The 18,870-nt window shown below is 36.9% G+C and overlaps 1 protein-coding gene across 1 annotated transcript; it reads left to right on the top strand.

Moving 5' to 3' along the window:
* The first annotated feature begins 1,415 nt into the window (after positions 1-1,415).
* Positions 1,416-17,639, top strand: LOC144341985 (cell surface hyaluronidase CEMIP2-like). The gene is made up of 35 exons (XM_078005436.1): positions 1,416-1,770; positions 2,352-2,524; positions 2,696-2,846; positions 3,064-3,240; positions 3,643-3,876; positions 4,124-4,228; positions 4,570-4,739; positions 5,013-5,085; positions 5,697-5,818; positions 6,016-6,218; positions 6,565-6,634; positions 7,097-7,228; positions 7,362-7,513; positions 8,422-8,493; positions 8,681-8,863; positions 9,202-9,406; positions 9,673-9,885; positions 10,226-10,304; positions 10,427-10,538; positions 10,689-10,832; positions 11,015-11,180; positions 11,386-11,436; positions 11,722-11,776; positions 11,904-11,930; positions 12,131-12,460; positions 12,708-13,037; positions 13,327-13,484; positions 14,671-14,848; positions 15,101-15,184; positions 15,526-15,677; positions 15,812-15,983; positions 16,147-16,221; positions 16,811-16,895; positions 17,111-17,205; positions 17,443-17,639. Exons 1-35 carry the CDS (start codon positions 1,416-1,418, stop codon positions 17,637-17,639), a joined length of 5,280 nt encoding a protein of 1,759 aa, XP_077861562.1.
* The last annotated feature ends 1,231 nt before the right edge of the window (positions 17,640-18,870 follow it).

The raw sequence follows: 18,870 nt of genomic DNA, 5'->3' as shown, positions 1-18,870 counted from the left end.
AAGTAAGGGAGTCTACAAGAAAAATATGTTTTACTTAACTAAAATTATTTATAAAATATTAACAGAAAACTAAAAAAAATCTGGAGGCACAATTGTCGCATACGACTTGTTTACCACTTCCGTGTGACTGAGAATGTTCTAGAACCGTACTGTGTCTGGGTGGAATTTTTAGAAACTGGTAATGGAACATTCTAGAAATTTGCAGTAAGTTCCAGACTCATTATGTATGCTGATGTAATGGTCTATTTATAGACAGTGTGGGTATATATAGGGGAGTTGTTCAGCACTGAGATCAGATCGGAGATCTCGTTGAATTGTGTTGGAGTTTAAGTATCTAGTTATTGGAGTTTTGGAGTTTTACCGAGTTATTGTACTTGATGTTTGCAGAGTATAATAATACCAGTACCAGTTGAAACCTCATCTGTTGACTCCGTGTTCGTATGTTATCATCGCCGCCAGGGAAGTCTTTATGTTACTGTTGCCATTTTGGTATTTGAACCATCACACCTGTACTATACCAATTACGGTAATATTACGTTGCGTGTGACAAAAATACAAAGAGAGAAAATTCAAAGAACGTGTGCAGAGTTCAAAAACAACTATAGTTTTGAATCTTACGTTGCTACATTAAATACCAAAAAAAGAATTATAAAGACGCCCTTAGAAAAAAGAATTTGTAAACAATACTGGCTAAAATGAATAACACTTTTACCACTTTGCCCTAAATATCATTTAGACCGACAAAAAATCCTGACAGATATTAAATTCCCAGATAAAATCATTTCAGAAACTTGTATTCCTACTTAAGAATAGAGATGAGGAAAGGATCAAAAGCATTGGAAGTTTTATAAACAGGTGCTTCACAACACGAAATGAAATTGCATAATTTTCCTTTAATGCTACTAGTACTGCTCTTTAGTTTTTGTTACATATATATTTATTGCTAACAACTGATAGAAATGGTTTTTTTCTAAAGATGCAATAAAATATTACTATTACTATATAACATGTATTAGAATATTGTCAGAATTCCCATAATTTAGAGTTGGTGTTCAATTAACCAGTTATTAAGATTAATGAGAAGGTAATTGTCATCCTCCCACGGGTAATATTAAATTATTTCGATCACAATTCAGAAATAATTACGCCAACTTATAAAAGTAAAAAAGAATAATTACTGTCGAAACGTTTATCTTATTGAATTCATTGTTCGGGCAAATGAAGAGACAATGTTGGTTGAAAGTGCGTCGAGTTAGTACATTTGTAATTAATAACGTACTAGTATTCGGCAGACGCATTGCTGTAAATTTACATAATTATGCTATTAACATAACAAAAGAGCATCATCTATAAAACTTCACAACATCGTTTCGGATGTATCAAAGGTTTTGCATGAGATAGTGTGCGTGGCAGGTATGGATCTGAAATTATACACTGTGTTATCGTTGTATGTCTGGCAGTGGTGCGTCCACGGTCAGGATCAAGAAGGGTGCCCCTATGACAACCCAGATCTTGTGAGATGGAGTAACGTGGACACGTGGGATGGGAGAATGCCAGACGATGGTCGTAGCGTGACGATTAGTAGACCGATATTGTTGGACATGTCGCCTCCGCCGCTTCTGTCGATAACCATTGTTCAAGGTGGCAGCCTCGTCTGGAGTGACGACGGCGACTACGAGTTGGTTACAGGGAATGTCAAAGTCGAGGGTAGTTTCCTCATCGGAGGCCCTGCTTGTAAATTTCAACATAAAGCGGTGATCACGTTAACAGGTATGACATTAAATGAAACTAAAATTTAAAAACGAATGTTTAACTTAACAATAAAATGTTGTTTTCACTCTAAAGAATTAATAAAGATGAATTTTAATAATTTGTAGTATCGTGTTAGCTATGTTATGTTGATTATAAATGCGTGCTGAATAAATAGTACGTACGAATATAATTAGAAGCATATGCTTACATTTATTGTTAAATATTCTATCTGCCATGATACTAGAAACTATTTTAATTGAAGATAAATCATAATCGTTGTAAATCATATTAACATCCGACACTACTAATACACTACTCAAACTATTCCATGTCTTGGTGTATACTTATATATTGATGGTGACACACAATATCAAGCTTAATGCATTGTGACGACTAGGGTGATTCTCTTTGCGTTCATATGCGGGTACTGCAACTTTCTTTCTCTGTTGATCGCTGTATTTTCACATTATTTGAGCATTTGAAAAAAAATCAATAATGTAGCCATGTTCATGGCGGACACAAAGACCAGGGCCGATGTATTTTAAAACACATTCATATATAACATGTATTAACGTCCGGGATTTCAACTGTATCACCAGGTAACAGTAACGACACGGACCCGCCCGAAGACGGCACATTTGGACGCAAATTCATCGGAGTAGCGGCAGGAGGGAGTCTAGAATTCCATGGAAAGGATAAACTTTCATGGACTAAGCTGAACAGAACAGTACCGGCTCTTAACTTTGATAATGGGCTAGTATACAATCACATGGTAAGTCTTCACCTTCCTTGCAATCCTGGATTTACTAATTACATGTGTACCTCCTGGTGTCAATCAAGCAAAAATATAACACTGATATTCCGATAACCTATAATTGGAACTAATTTCATTTATTTTTTTTTCATTCAACTAACTCATTCACTCGACGTATCCTTAATTCAGTCGGTACCCGATAACGCCGACCTACGATACGTTGGTCTGTATGTTACAGCATGGAATCCCAATGGTACCATGTTTGGTTTCCGGACATTTCGAGTTACTGAATCCAGACTGTTTATTCGGGAGGCAGAGGATTATGTTTCATTCTTAGACGGTAAGTACCATGTCCACTATCTATAACTATCGTTCGTGAATATTGCCTGAGTTAATATACAATGTGTTTCAAATCTGAAGCGATATTTTCGTCTGCGCGATAAACATAACCAGCAAAATAAAATTACAACCAGTTTTATTGCATCATCATACAAATGAGACGTTTTTGGTAAAAGCAGGTAGTTGTCAGGTATAGTAAGGACTTTTGTTTTATATAGGTATCCCCGTCGACAGTATTGTAGGAATAGCGGTACGAAAATCATTCGGTAAAGTTGTCGATGAAGACTATGAAAATATTTATCAAGCAACTGAAAGACTGGGATCGCTTTCATTGGGAAGCTCTAAACTGAGAGAAGTCGGTGACGTGGATGCATATGCATTTATTGCAGTTAAAGGTAATGTCTGATGCATGGATAGTAGTAAACTTATTTCACAGAGTTAGACGCTACGGTAGGGAAATATCTATGTTTCTTGTCATCATGCATTCACACTAGACACAATTGAGAGTCAGATTTTTTGAAAAAAATATATTTTCATGAAAAAAAACAAAACAGAAACACAATTTTCATAGCATTTGAAAAACAAATAACGGACAACCACGTCGATTGTCAAATAATAAATTATTTTTTGCCTAGGCCTTACTGGATTATAGTATGTCTTGTCATTTAGTAGGGGGGGGGGGGGTGTAACAAACTGAGTTGTCACCCAAATTTAAATGGTATTATGTCAAACCACCGGTTCACATCGTCGTAATTAGCTAAGATAATGTCATTATAACATTTCCTTGATGTTGATAGGTCAAAATCACTACACAATGGAAAAGGTAGACAAATACGACGGTAAAAAAGAACAAACTGACACGGGTTTTGTAAATCGTGTCGTGGGTGACTTCCAGTTTGGCGTGCGTAGTATGTTGCGAACCGACCTCACCACTACCGTAACGAACGAACAGGTCGACTTCAGATCTCTGACCAGAGAAGCAGCATTCCCCAAAATCACCACCATCGACGATGTCACCAGTTGGAACGCAGGTATAATTTTCGATTACAATATCTTACTCATTTTCTGCGTATTCTTTGAATGCTTATCATGGAAACAAGTTTCTTTGTACGCATTTGTTTATGACTTCGAACAAAATGTGTGTTATACTTTTGCCTCAAAAAATTGTCTTACAAACTGAGCTATACATTTTGCCTAATGGTATATTCATGTACTATCGATAAATACGACACATCTTTACGATATGCGGGTTACAAACCGTGTTATCATTGATTCCAGGAGACAAGGTGGTCTTCGCATCTACGGATTTCGACATGGAGCAAGCAGAGGAACTTACAGTGTATCCATGTTTTGATTGTAATTCTTACGAATTTCGTGTAGAACGTAAGTCATTATTCTATCCAAGGTATTCTCCAAATGATGTCACGTGGTAACGACTGTTGATAGGATCGTTAATGCACAAGCTATAATTATTATTAGTCCACGTGGCCCTTACTGGACTCCCCTCAACTAAGATTAGTATAAGAGTTTCGTATAAGAGGGCCTCATGAATTATTATATCCTGTTTAGTTTTTGACTGAATAACGAAAACTTTGAAAATGTTTACGCAGAAAAAAACTAAATAAAAAAAAAAAAAAACGGCATTCGACGAATATATGTACCTTGATTATAGAATATAGAAATTGTTCTGATCACACAATTCATTACGTCATCATTGTTTCCAGGGCCATTCGAATTTACTCACTTTGGCAAAATTACGTCTGGGGTGGACGAAAGAGGTGAAGTGGCATTGTTGACGAGGCATATCCTCATCCAAGGACAGATGGAAAAAAGTTGTTACGACGACAACAAGTGCTCTTTTTTTGATTACGACACGTTTGGTGGCCATTTCATGGTGAGTGTCGTCTGTAGCCCAGATTTACTTCGCGCTTAGTGTTACCGCGGAAGTTATTCGTTACGTTTATTATGTTACTCATGTTTTTGTTTACGCATGCTCACGTAAATCATTCAACATGGAACTCGCATGCGTTAATTAGCATTCCATGCGATAATGCGCTAGATATTACATATTCGCAAAATTAAATATTGAATACATTTACATCTATTTTTCGATGTTACGTTTTATATTGAAAGGTTGCCCAAAACTATTAACGTTTTATATTAAAAGGTTGCTCGAAACTACTTGGTTGCTCACATTGAAGGGGTGGAATTCTACCATATGGGTCAACAGCGCTATGAAGGTAAATTTAGTTCATATTTCACGCTGCATTAATGCATCATTTAAAAAAAGATTAAAAATATTGGTTGTGGGCCCAACCCTCTTTGTAGCCGCTACTAACGGACCTCACACTGGTATCACAACTGGAACCCCAGTTGACATGATAGTACATAATAAGGCTACGATAATTTCCGTATTTTCATAATTACTGATCACACATGAATATTAAAAACAAAACATATATTTTTGCATATTTTTAATCATTACTGAAATCAGCTCATTGAAATCACCAAATATACAGTGTGTTGAACAATTCACATATGAATAATAACCTAAATAATAAAAGTGGATTTTACTTTTCTTCATAATAAACGAAAGAGTTTCACAATGTCGAAAACGGAAAATCTTTATCGTAGTGTTGACAAGTTTCAGCGAAAACACCACTGTCCAAACCCAATGAGTGTAACAAAATGAAACTCAATTCGATACTATTTGTATGTGTCGCTTCAAATACAGGAACTTTTCTCAGCAAACAGGTATACAACACGTCACAAAATACGTGTATCATGACGTATGCACCCATATACCCCCTACTGTGCTATTGTATTAATATATTTGATTTTGAATACACAGGGCGCCATCCAGTGTTCTTTAATATGGCTGGAAGTATCGGATGTAAAGCCTATGTACAACGTAATTCCATACATAGTTCATTCTCTCGGTGTGTGTCCATCAAGGGAACATTTGGTCTATCGGTAAGTTGGAAGGCGCTATTGTTACGCACGCTGTGCATTAATTTGAACTCGCAGTATGAAATTGCGTTTTCGTGGAATTACACTGACAACAATTCCTGTCTGACAAAGTATTATCCGAGAAAGATGAACACAAACGCATAGATTTATGACGGGAGACAAACTCACATTGATTTTTATTATTAATATACATCTCCAAGGTTGAAGACAACGTTGGATACGACGTACTTGGGCACTGTTATTTTCTCAGCGATGGCGCGGAGCAAGATAACGATATTGACGGCAACATTGGGTTAAACACGAAGTACAGTACTTTACTGCCAACTGAACGTTCGTGCGAATGGCATCGGGCAATATTTCCTGTTGACGGGGCTGGGATGACGACCTCGTGCACTCAAAGCGAGTAAGTAGTGCATCGACAATTTATCAATATAATCATGTCCGTGGATTACGTTAGGCATGCTGAGTTTAATTACTAGTATCACGCTATGCAATCAAACCCGTAACTAACCTCATCAGGGGAGGTGTTAATTATTGAGGCAGTTATATAAAAACTGTTATAATATATGTTTCGTAAAATATTTGTATTGTAGAATATTTAATTGGTAATACCAGACACTACGTAAAATACATACGCGTGTTGGACTATTCGTACATACAAGCACGGTCTTTTTTAGTAACTGTGATACAAGCTTGTACAAGAACAACAATTATGGTTTGACAAAATTATTGCTTACTTGTTTTCGCAGGGGCGTGTCTACATTCTGGATTGCTCACCCAAACAATATTGTTCGCAACAACGTGGCTGCTGGTTCTGTCGTAAGTAGAGTAGACATATATTACCACTATAAGCCATTTAGGAATTATTAATTTAAACAACGTAGCACAACTAACAACAGACAAGTACATGATCAAATCAAGGAAAAAGATATATGTACCTCAATGCATGCACAAATTGATTCCCGTGTGTTATGGTCTACACCGGATAACTTAAAGCGCGGTGGTCGTCGCGCAGCGCGTGTTCGAATTTTATGTAAATAAACAATGTATTTTACACGCGTTGCATGTACATCGCCATGAGTCCCATATCAGGACGTAGCACGACGACTGCCGCCCTTCAAACTGAGGCCACATGAGAAAATCTTTATAACATAAATTATGACATAACGACAAGATCGTTATTATCTGGCCAAAACATGTTTAGAAGTCGTTCTTTGAACAGACATCGATGCAATGAAAGGAAGACAATTACCCGTTATCACTATCACTATTATTTAATAGGGAGCTGGTTTCTGGTATCCCATGTTTACACAAGCAGTTGGCGAGTCAGCATTTGAATTCTTTTACACTCCTGGCAAGCCGCTCCACACCCAGATACAAGAATTCACTAACAACGTGGCGCATTCCTCATCAGTAAGTTCTTTTGAATCATTTAATTTGCTACATCATCTACAACAGTGTAATTAATCTAAGTAAGTTCAAAGTCATAGAATAACTTAGATTACATAAACAAAATTTATGCGTGTGTGATATCTTAATCTTTCAGACGGGGTTGATGTTGGAAAATAGAATACAGACATCTGAACCGAGTATCGACGAGCCCGCTGCATTTCTTGCCTTCATACCATCTAACAAATACGAACCTTGGGTGGATGCCGATAACGCAGAGAAGGGCAGAGCGACCAGTCTCTTCAACCGGTAACACATTTGTTTTTTTTTGGCATAGGTGTTCATGAATCTCAATTAGAAACCGTGCCATACCCATCATTACGCGAAATCTATGTGGATATACCACAAAACCTAACGGTCGAAATAGCTCTATTGTCTTTGTAGAGAGTCATCTTCAAAACACAATCTGCACGGTTAGATATAACTATTTGCAATGTTTATTAGTGCTCCTACAATGTTTTTACCATATCACTACCATGGTGGTTTATTTTATTGTTGCCATGGCAAGTACAATTGTTATTACCTTGTTATCAATTCCCGTTCTCATACAGGTGTCCCTAATATACTTACATACAAAGTATCGAAGCGACTGAGTAGAAGTTTTAAAAAAAGGTCGAAACAACATATTCGCTGAAAATACAAAATTGAAAATATTGGCCCCAAAATAAACAAATATGACATACATCCACTCAAGGTATGAAATACCGAGAATCAATTAAGCTGTTAGTTTTCAAGAAGAAGATAATAACAGCAATTTCAGACACTGATTTGTAAAATATCATTGTTGACGAACGAACAAGCGACGGACGCACGCACTACGACTGAAAATCACCTATACGAACTGCTCCGTTCGGTCATAATCGATAACAGCGGAGATAAAAAACAACATTCTGTAAAATTTTGAAATATTCACCATGCTTACCATAGACAACGAATTGTCGGAAATTACAAAAAATTTGGCAACCATTGTTCTTTGTTCGCCTTATCGATTTCCTGACAATTTCGAAAGTCAAACAGGAAATACTGTTGCAATACTACGGTAAGTCGAATACACCAATTTTGTACTTGCTCATTATTGTACGCCCCCAACGGACGAGCACGCGCGTGTACATGACGTGCATTGGCTGGATGGATATCATCATGTATTTTATTTTCAGATTGACAGCTTACAAAAACACTGTTCAGAATGTATACATGCGAGGCGGGGATCTTAAAATCGCATATTCATCGTGAGTAACCATAGTTACTGCCTTTCGTCATCTATTCTATCATCATTTACGTTAATATGCTTCTTACGTTTACAGATCTCTTAGAACATTCATCGTATTGACGCAATGAACCCTGTAGTGCCCATTTTACACAGTGATTTAATACCTTTTTGTGACTTAACCTATAGATTATAATGGTTTCTTCCAGGTTCGGGGACTCTCCGGTAGGCGTTATGTTTGTTACCGGTGAAGATGGTATGCGTTCGATGACGGATTGCGTATTTGTAGGACAGTCGGAAAATAAAGGACTGCCCTGCTCATATAAAACTAAAGTGGACGGAATCACGTATACAATTGAACTTGACCATTCTGTACCAAATTCCAGAAATCCGTAAGTATATAAACATTGTCGTATGTCGGTGGGGTGGCGACGATGTTTCTCGCATAATCCCTGCTACCAAAATTCAACGCATCAAATCATGGCATAGACTCGCGAAACTTGTCTTTCAAATGCAATTGGTAAAATATTGTATTCAATTGACGATTTCCGAGATCTTGTTATAGGATTTAATGGTTGATTTAGGCGGCAACATGTTCTTGTATGCGTTATACCTCATGCGTTATATATGACGAACGGTACAGTATGCAGTGTATATTTTTTCGTTAAATGAAATTATACATTTACCGAACTTTCACAGTTATTATATATTTTGTATATTCTTTTTTTAGACATAATTCGTTGATTGGGTATCCGGTAAACGGTGGTCCAAGTCTTCTAAACTCAGTTTATTTCGATAAATACCAGAGTGAATATCACCAAGTAGATGGACTATCGCTATGGATACCGGCAGGAGGAATCGGCTTTCGTCAAAAAAACACAAATTTACCAAGTATAACTGCTTTTTCGGGCGCACAATTTGGTTTTGTTGACAAGGTAAGAGATTTATAAATTCATTTAGTTGTGCCTAGGTTGTTCACTGTCAAAGCAAAGGGGTCGTCACCTGCGCACGCGCGGGAATTGCGTCCCAGGTGACGATAACAACGCACCCTAAACGCAAAGTCTAATGGGTAGACGCTAGTTTGTAAATAACGTAATAAGTTTGTAATAAGTTCGTTTACCGCATGCGCAGATGATGACTCCCGCTTTAACAGTATTATTTCAACTGACAAACAAAATGATACTCCAATTTTCTCGCACAGTTTGACGGTAACCGTGTGTTCAACGGCAATGATTCCATCGAAGGTTTCACGAATCTTGGAGGTGACCAACTAACAAATTTCTACGACGCTGATGGCGGAGTGACTGGCTACCCTGACACAACTGTGGTGAAGAATCATCCCTTTTTGACCACACCACGCTGCATATTCCGTGACAATTGGCAGATGAGTATTTGTCCATATCACTATTCCCTGGTAAATACATAACTATCTGCGAGTTTATTAGGTTTATTGCACACATATCACCATATAAATGTACTTGGATTCAATACAATAATATACTCCCAGCGCAACAAAGGCCTTCACTTTCTACTTTACAGATATTTACATACACTTTAATGGCCCCTGAATCCAAGCAGCCAATCAATGAGCACAGTGCGCAACAATTTCATTTGAAAACGTTCCAATCTTATCCAATCGTCGCTATGAGTCATATATCAAACAGGGTGCGACGCTACGACCACCGCCCTTTAATTTCGTTTTTATTGGGATTCCGATTTCTTACGCGTATTTCCGATTTTAATTTTATTTGCAGTTAGACCTGAGTGTCGCTGGCACTGGCAATGTGTTCATGATGAGAGATGATGCACCCGGACACAGTTTTGGGCTGAATGGTAAATATTCGGAAAATGACCATTTCGTATCTATCTTGTAAACGCTTTATTGTGTTATTTCGATATTTTATTTCAATCTATTTTCAAGTTGCAATAAAATTACACATTTTTCTACATTATAGATGTATTTTGGAATGACTTTTTACTAATAAACGGCAAAACGTACACATTGCATTTCAACGTCAGTCCACCCACGTGGCTGGATTTGAAGTTCTCATTCGCTTACGGTCACAGGTATGTTTAAGTAACATTTTCTGCTAAATATCACAACAAATTGGTATCCACGAAAATCTCGCATCCGAATAACTGTCGTGTCAATGAATAATTGAATTAAATCAAACCACCAAAAATCACTTGATATAAGAATTACGTATTTCTTCGTAGCGGTGATTGGGTGAGAATTGGCCTCTGTTATCCCAAAGACGTCGACGGGTTTATCTTCTCTGACGACAGAACGCCTGTATCTAGTCTGGCTGAGGTGGATGCTGATGAGACTGGGGGCGTATATTATTGGGATTCAGCAATTGGGTGAGTTATACTAAAATGGGACCATGCACCACTAATACGATTTACTGCAATAAAATTACCCATAAATTGTTTTATTAACGGGAACACATATACCCTTACAAATGTAGAAGAACACCGTTATTTTATCTTCAAGCGTGAACGACCGGTTATCCCGAATTATAAAATATTCTATTCTATTGTAGGTTACTGTTTATCAAGATTGTTAGCGAGTCCCCAGATGATGGTAAAATGTTTGAATGTAATTCAGATGCCCAGTGCCCAACAGTGAAGATCAAACGTATAGGCGGGAGTGACGTTGCATGCGATTGCACAATAGATGCGTATGGCCCATATGCTGAAGAGCCCGAGGTTTGTAAAATGTTGTCACTATGTTGTTGAAGACACGTGTAACAAATCGCTTGTAACAATGATACGGTATTGTCATTGCTATGTTGTTTATTGACGTTTTCACACATCTGTCAGAATCGCGTGACCCCCCCCCCCCCAAAAAAAACACACATTTAAATGTCACTGTCGTCGAAAGTAAATAAATATTTATTCCATTTTCTCACAGACTTCACCAAAGCTTGAAGAACTGTCGTTAAGCAACACATATGCAATCATGGTATGTAATTACGAGGTTGTTTGACCGCATATACGTTTTCGATTCAAGAAAACCAAGGTGTATGTGATAACTAGTAATAATTGATTCGTACTTACTTTGTAAACCAATCAAATCAGCACAGAGACACGGTACGGTTAGACACCGTGTCACATGAGCTTGGATGTGAAATTGTGACAGAAATAATTGTAAATGTACTCATCCTTCATTTTAGCCACCACTTCAGATTTGTTGAGAAATGTCTTGTACGTAAATATTCCTATTAGAAAATATCGGTTTATTTCCTAGGTTGGCGCAGGATCTTCTCGCCCTTTCTCATCAAGGGCCATTCATATCACCGGAGGTTAGTTATGAATATATAATAATATAATTATTATAGTCATTGATACTTAGTAGAAACAAAAATATTGGCTATAATGACGTCATTCATTACATAAATTGATTTGCTATTATGTTTTCTTATGTTTCAGACGGATCGGCAGATTCAAATTACATCGGTATGTATACGTTAATTGATTTATTATTTTATTAATTATAATTATTATGTTGAAAAAACGCTATTTGAATGATTTCTAATAGTCGAAGAATCCCTATTAGATACAATGAATGCGCCAGACAGGACGAGGAACTGAATCATTCCGTATATATTATCTGATGGAATACACTAACTTTGACTCCGGATTTTATTGTTTTCAAGTTGACGGTAACTGGGGTATGTGGACCGCTTGGTCGGAATGTTCGAAAACGTGCGATGGTAACCGACAGCGTACACGAGAGTGTGACAGTCCATCACCTCGCAACGGTGGTCTGGGATGTGCAGGTTCTCACGTGGATGTCGAAGTCTGCAATGAATTCGCTGATGGAAACTGGGGAGCTTGGTCGTCGTGGATGGATTGTACCGTAGCTTGTGGCAGTGGAACAAAGACCCGTTTCCGGGCATGTGACAGTCCACCTGCAGTATGTGGCGGTCTAGATTGCGAAGGACCGTCAGTTGAATCTTTAATGTGCAATACACAATCATGTCCAAGTAAGTGCTTATTATATAATACATATTCGAAATCGTAATATTTATATTACTATTATTTAGTACATGTTTAATTCAACATAGTGAAAGAGTTAGGTCATTCATTACCTTTTTTCCATGTGGACGCTCGTAGCATGTGTTATTATGACGTTGTTGTTTTGTTACTCTTCACTAACTATTGCAAAGCAATGCGATGAATTCACCCTCAAATTCCACAAAGGGGTTAGATTTTCTATGTTTGCGTAAACAGCTATCATTCCTTCGATCGACGAGTTCCTAGTGGCGATGCATCATAACTTCAGTCATCTTGGGTGCTTTGTGGAGACCAGACCTCGTGAATTTACCCAGGGGATGCTCGATAACAGATTCGATCTGACGGTAGAGTTCTGCATGGGCCATTGCATCAAACACGGCTTCTTCTACGCTGCCCTTCAGAATGGGCGTTTTTGTTACTGTAGCCATAACTACGGACGGTATGGAGAGAGTGACAGCAGTGAGTGTGATCAACCCTGCCCCGGTGGTGATGAATCGCGGACATGTGGAGGGTATTTTAGAAATGATGTTTATTACACTGGAAAGAGTGAGTATATTAAGTAATTACAATCGAACTTCAGATTATTCTTTAAGAAAGTATGCTCATCGTTAAGTTTATATAAACACCTTTTTGACTTCTTCAATAATATTGTCGTTTATTCTTTATGCCAGGTAGTCTGAAAGTGGATCACCAAACTATGAAAAATAGTGTCAATGTTACATATATGTAGAATATGAAAATGTTGAATCAATATCATCATAGATCCTCAATAATCCAAAATTATTAATGTGTAAAAATAAATGTGTAAAACTATTATAATGTAACTTTCTTATAGTGCCACCACCAACCGAACCTTGTTTAAACAATCACGGAGTTCGTATTGAAGATAAGTGTTATCTCTTCATGCAGACCCCCAGTGCATGGTTTGAAGCGGAACAAGAGTGTATGCGACTTGGTGGTGATTTGGCAACCATTTTAGACGGACGCCAACAGGTAATGTTAATAATGTCTACTCTACGACACTTCTGGCACTAATTGATGAGTTGCCGCCAAAGCTTCGCGTCGACTCAGCCCCGTGCTCACTATTTTGTTACAGTCAAGTATGCCAGTAAACATATTTTGTTCCCATTTTTAAAAACTAGAGATAAATCAAATTGCAACGCTCTTAACAAGTTAGAATCGAAATTGATACTCGTTAAATTACAGAAAATTTGTAATGTTAATTCCCAAAAAATGTTGGGTGTCTTCTTAGACAACTATCTTTCTTGGAATACACACATTGATGAACTTTGTATCATTTTAAGTAAAAGGATTGGTCTTTTGCGTCGTATTTGTAAATATATCCCCTCTCAGTTACGTAAATTATTGTACTTTGGATTAATACAGTCAGCTATGGATTATTGCTGTGTTGTATGGGGGAAATACCACATCTCATAATTTAAGTTTTTACATTACAAACATTTTTAAATGTTCCTTTTGATACACCAACTAACTCTCTGTTTAGTTCAATGAATGTGCTCTCAGTTAGACAGCGTATTCATTATTTCACCGCTATCCTTGTTTTCAAATGTCTCAATAGTACTGCTCCACTGTATATATGCAACAAATTTACTCAGATGAATCAAGTACATCAATATCAAACTCGTGGTGCAGCACATCAGGATCTGCTGGTACCAAAATTTCGTTCAGGGAATGGGCACAGAACGTTTAGTATGCGTGGTGTAAGGATGTGGAACTCTCTACCTGACAATATTAAGCAATGTACCAGATTACCAATTTTTAAGTGTCCTTTAGATAGTTTCATTAAGGAGAATGTCGATAGGTAGTTTGTCTTATAATACCTGTGTGTGTACGTGTGACCCCATGGTAGATTACTTTCAGAGTTTTATGTAATTATTCATATTTCTTTTATGTAAATGCGTTATCATTAAATGTGTAAAATAAAAAACAACAACATGTAGATGTTTTTAGATTCAGTGACTGTAAAACAATAGATGATTTACCGTTGACTGCGAGATCTCGCGTAATACGTTAATGTTATACAATTTCTGAGAAGTCATATCAGAAGTAATCAATTCATTTAATGTTAACTTGTCAAGACAATGCTGGAATTATACGTCAATTGATTAAACTGATAGAAACATCATATCGGAAGAAAATGGTTTGTTTGAATTGGCAGGCATTCATGGAATACCACATAATGGGATTTGGCTATGCTGATTACTGGATTGGATTAAACGACATGGAAGAAGAAGGAAGGTTCCATTTCACCGATGAAACTGAAACTGCTCCCGGTCACTGGAATAACTTTGCACCGGGACAACCCGATGCTCGGTCCGAGAACGATGACTGCGTTGGTACGTCACGACCACATTACGTGTATCTGAGCATATGTGATATATTATCATAGCGGTGATACTCTTTTCAGAGTGACATTTTCAAATTATAAACTAAGTAAAATTAAGTTAATCTCTCCCATAATATCGGAATTTACTGATTTGTACAAAGTCATGTGAATACTGCAGTCTATCATGACACACGTCAGCTCACATTCAGTGCTTTGATGTTCTCTGCTTAATAAATTGTTTAATCGTTTTTTTTAAATCTAGAGATGAGCGTTGATCTGTCATATAAGTGGAGTGATGTGAGCTGTTCAACTAATAACGCATACATCTGTCAAATAGAAGTTCCAGGTAATACGAGTGCATCTATGTATGAGATCTGCATCCTGTAGTATTTAGATTATGATTTTGTAATTTAGATAAAAAGTGATTTCTGTTTGTATCAGTGTATAACGTGTGTATTTTTTAAATTGAAGAGGAACCTACCAAACCCAGGGATTGCATTAACGAATCATGGGACACTAATGATTATGTTGTTTACAATGTTAATCTATCTTTTGTTATCCATTGTAATTGTAATCCAGAAAGCAAATTTGTTCTTAGATTAGGCTTAAATAGAGTTGTACCTTTAACAAGTACAATGTTCTTTACGTTTAACTAAATACGTTTAATTTCTTTTTATTTTTTTCTAGGTGAAAAACGTTGCGGTCCTGGTAACGAAGGCTACAGCAGTTATGCACGGTGTTTTATATTTGTCAAACGCTTGCTAACCTGGGACGCTGCTGTGACGGCGTGTGCCATAAGAGGGGCAATTCCAGCAGTTATCTCCGATATGCAAACTCAGGTATGAAACTCAGTGTTTTGCAGATCAGAGTCGAATTGCCCTGCACCACGCGGTTACATTGCCATTGCTCTAACAAATCGCTAAGTGAAAATGAAGTAGCAAATAATATATAATCTAACTCAATAATTCTTTAGCTCTTTGTTACAAGACAAATTGCGATGACAGGGTCAGTTGAAGATTGGTACTTTGGTTTGAACGACATCTCGGAGGAGGGTAACTATACGTTCATGTACAGCCTTAACGATGTAGATTTTGAGAAATATGCTTACGGTGAACCGTCTGGCAATGAAGACGAGGACTGCACGGGTAAGCTTTACTATATAGTAATGCTAATAACATTATTGTGTGATAACTGTACATGTTCAATCAATTGAAGTTCATGTTATTGCACAGTTGCCCATCAACATGCATTTGTCGACATTCAAACATTTCACACAGTCTTATGAAAGTTGTTTGAATGTGCCCACAGTTCTGAACTACAAATTGAACCATTACTGGGAAGAGATAAGCTGCCTCAAACAAAAACACGTTATCTGCGAAATCGGTGAGTAATGATTTAAGAACAATATGTTTTTAATACAGAAATATTCAAACTACGGTTTATCGACATTTAATACAATGTATAGAATGAATGATAATCTATTAATCATTACGTCACATCCGTTTGATATAATCAGCGTTGTTGTCTCATGAGTGTGTAATATTATGTACACGTATTTCACGACATTCACATCAGTGGTGTCATTACCCAGTTATAGCATAGGTTGCGTTATTTACTTTCGCGGAATTTCATATATTTATATTGTAAGAATAACATGTATGATTATATTCTACACAGATGAATACTATGGCAGTATGTGTCCACTCGGTATGTGTTTATTTTGTAATTTAATAAATGTATTCATAGGCAGATACTTGATACATGTATTTAAAATAATAATTTACGGTTTCCATGTTGATAAATGACCAATGTAACATGGTCGTATAATATAGAAGACGGACAAATACTCACGTTTTAGAAAGTTGCGTCTTTAAAAAAAATCATATATTCATTGATTGATGCTGTAAATCATTTACGACAATTTATCCGCTTCGGAATGCATGATTTTATCATGGTTTTTTTTTCGTTACAGGTTGGGTGGAGTACGACTCCATGTGTTTTCTCTTCGTTGCTATTAGCGCCACCTACGCTGACGCAATTGAATTCTGCGGTATCGCGTAAGTCTCGTTAATTTTGGGTGTCTTTTATCCACGCCTGGCGTAATACAAGTAAAGAACTCTCGCCATGAGCGTGAGTCAATCCGACAACCTAGAAGTAGATTAGATATAGGGATCGGATATATCTTGTAACAGTGAATTAGACATATCTGCAGTTTGCAATCACATTTTGTCAATGATGTCACTAATACCGATTTGTCATGTATTCATTGCAGTGAAGGAGGTTCCCTGATGACCATTAAAGACGAACTTGCGAACAATTTTTTGTTCTCTGAATTTGCTGGACAGTATGGTTATAATTTGTGGATAGGTGAGTGAGTGAGTCCTGTTCAATGCACTTAATACACTTTGAGCAATTCTGTAGGCAGTGAAAAAATGTGCAAAATTTTTAGCGGGAAAATATTCAAATTGTTAATTTACTCCCCAATGGAAGTAACATCCGCTCTTGAACGAGAGCACATACCTACTACATGAAATTGTATTTGACTTGTGGAGTATCCAGTAGCATGGAATAATAATGTCGGATAATCATGTTTCGATTTCAAAGGAATTGATGACCGAAAAACCAATGGTACGTTTGAGTGGCAGAGGAACGACTTGTCAACCGGCTACACTAATTGGGCACGAAATGAACCGAGTGGTGAAAGCGGATATGACTGTGGGACACTGATAAAGGCCACGGGATTGTGGAAGACTGCCCTCTGCGGAGGGAAACAGAAATATGTTTGTCAACGATCCATATAAGCATACGAGATGTGGAAATGAAATCAGGAAATTACATAGGGAATGTACAGTTCCATTATATATGTGTTAATGAACTTTGTTGAAATAGAACGCTAATCAAAACTAAAATTAATGTAATGGATTAAAAACATTATGTTTTGACTGTTTTATAGAATCCTATCTATATTGTTTCCAACGGAAACGCCGCTGCTAAATTGCCATTTTCTGCATAAACAGTACTTTCTAGAAACATTGAATTATTATGTCTATAATATTAGTATGATACTGTGTGACAATTATTCTCAAAAAAACAAATTGACAATGGAAAAAAGTGCGCATATTATTGACTAATGATAAATAGGTAATTGTAGATAGATTTTAACATAAAATATTATTATTGTTAGTTACATGCGCCAAACCATGCGCACATGCCAAAAATGTAATAGTAACGTTCTACCTTAAGTTAAAGCGCCATAGTTGTTGTATCACTCCGTGTTCTCTCTGGGTACATATACAACGCAAATTCGAACACGCGCTTAATTAACATAACGAAAGCAAGCTGATTATTTTTTGTATTCGTGTCAATACAAAAGTATTATGTAATATGTTATTGCCATCAACCATGAAATTCGTCATTATTGTCTTACATACCACATATAGCGTTTTACGTTTCTATAAATGAACCATATACAATGTATAGTTTACAATGATTTATCGAATGTGACAATGTATACCGATAACCAATATTATATTAACTCATTTAATTATATTCATTAAGATACCTTATAAGGCGTGTTGTGATATTGTAATGTGGTTAAAGAGCATGGATGACTTGAGACAAACAACACATAGGGACTGTCATTCGTCTAATCATATGAATCTTGTTTTATGTTCTATAATTGCTAATCCCGAAATCCAGACATTCCGAGTATATTTTATTATAATTATACATCTGTCACCGTAACGCCACAAGTTACAGCGTGCCGTAGTTTTGCGGTATTTTACGGGGTATTTTCATCCTACCATATAAGGAAATGCGAATTCCAAATATGGAATGATCACGCGCGTAAGCGTCATCTAATAATAAAAACAAACATGGTTGCTGCACCAGGGTTTGACCGAACTCCACACAAAGAAGTTTGCTGATTCTGTTCTAAACTCTTTGTATTTCAGCATTACCATGATGTATCCTTGGAAGGAAAAGATGTATAATAATAAGGTTATTACGAGGTACCTCAAAGTATACACTCAG

This window comes from Saccoglossus kowalevskii, chromosome 1, assembly GCF_978046115.1.
Source record: "Saccoglossus kowalevskii chromosome 1, keSacKowa6.1, whole genome shotgun sequence".
Classification (NCBI taxonomy): Eukaryota; Metazoa; Hemichordata; class Enteropneusta; family Harrimaniidae; genus Saccoglossus; species Saccoglossus kowalevskii.
Note: the sequence above shows the minus strand (reverse complement) of the source record. Positions and strands in the feature narration are given on the sequence as shown.

Coding starts and splice junctions, on each gene's coding strand:
- LOC144341985 (XM_078005436.1), top strand. CDS start 1,416: ATGGATCTGAAATTATACACTGTGTTATCGTTGTATGTCTGGCAGTGG. Junction 9,407..9,672: donor AATTTGGTTTTGTTGACAAG/GTAAGAGATTTA, acceptor TTTCTCGCACAG/TTTGACGGTAACCGTGTGTT. Junction 14,849..15,100: donor CGAGAACGATGACTGCGTTG/GTACGTCACGAC, acceptor TTTTAAATCTAG/AGATGAGCGTTGATCTGTCA.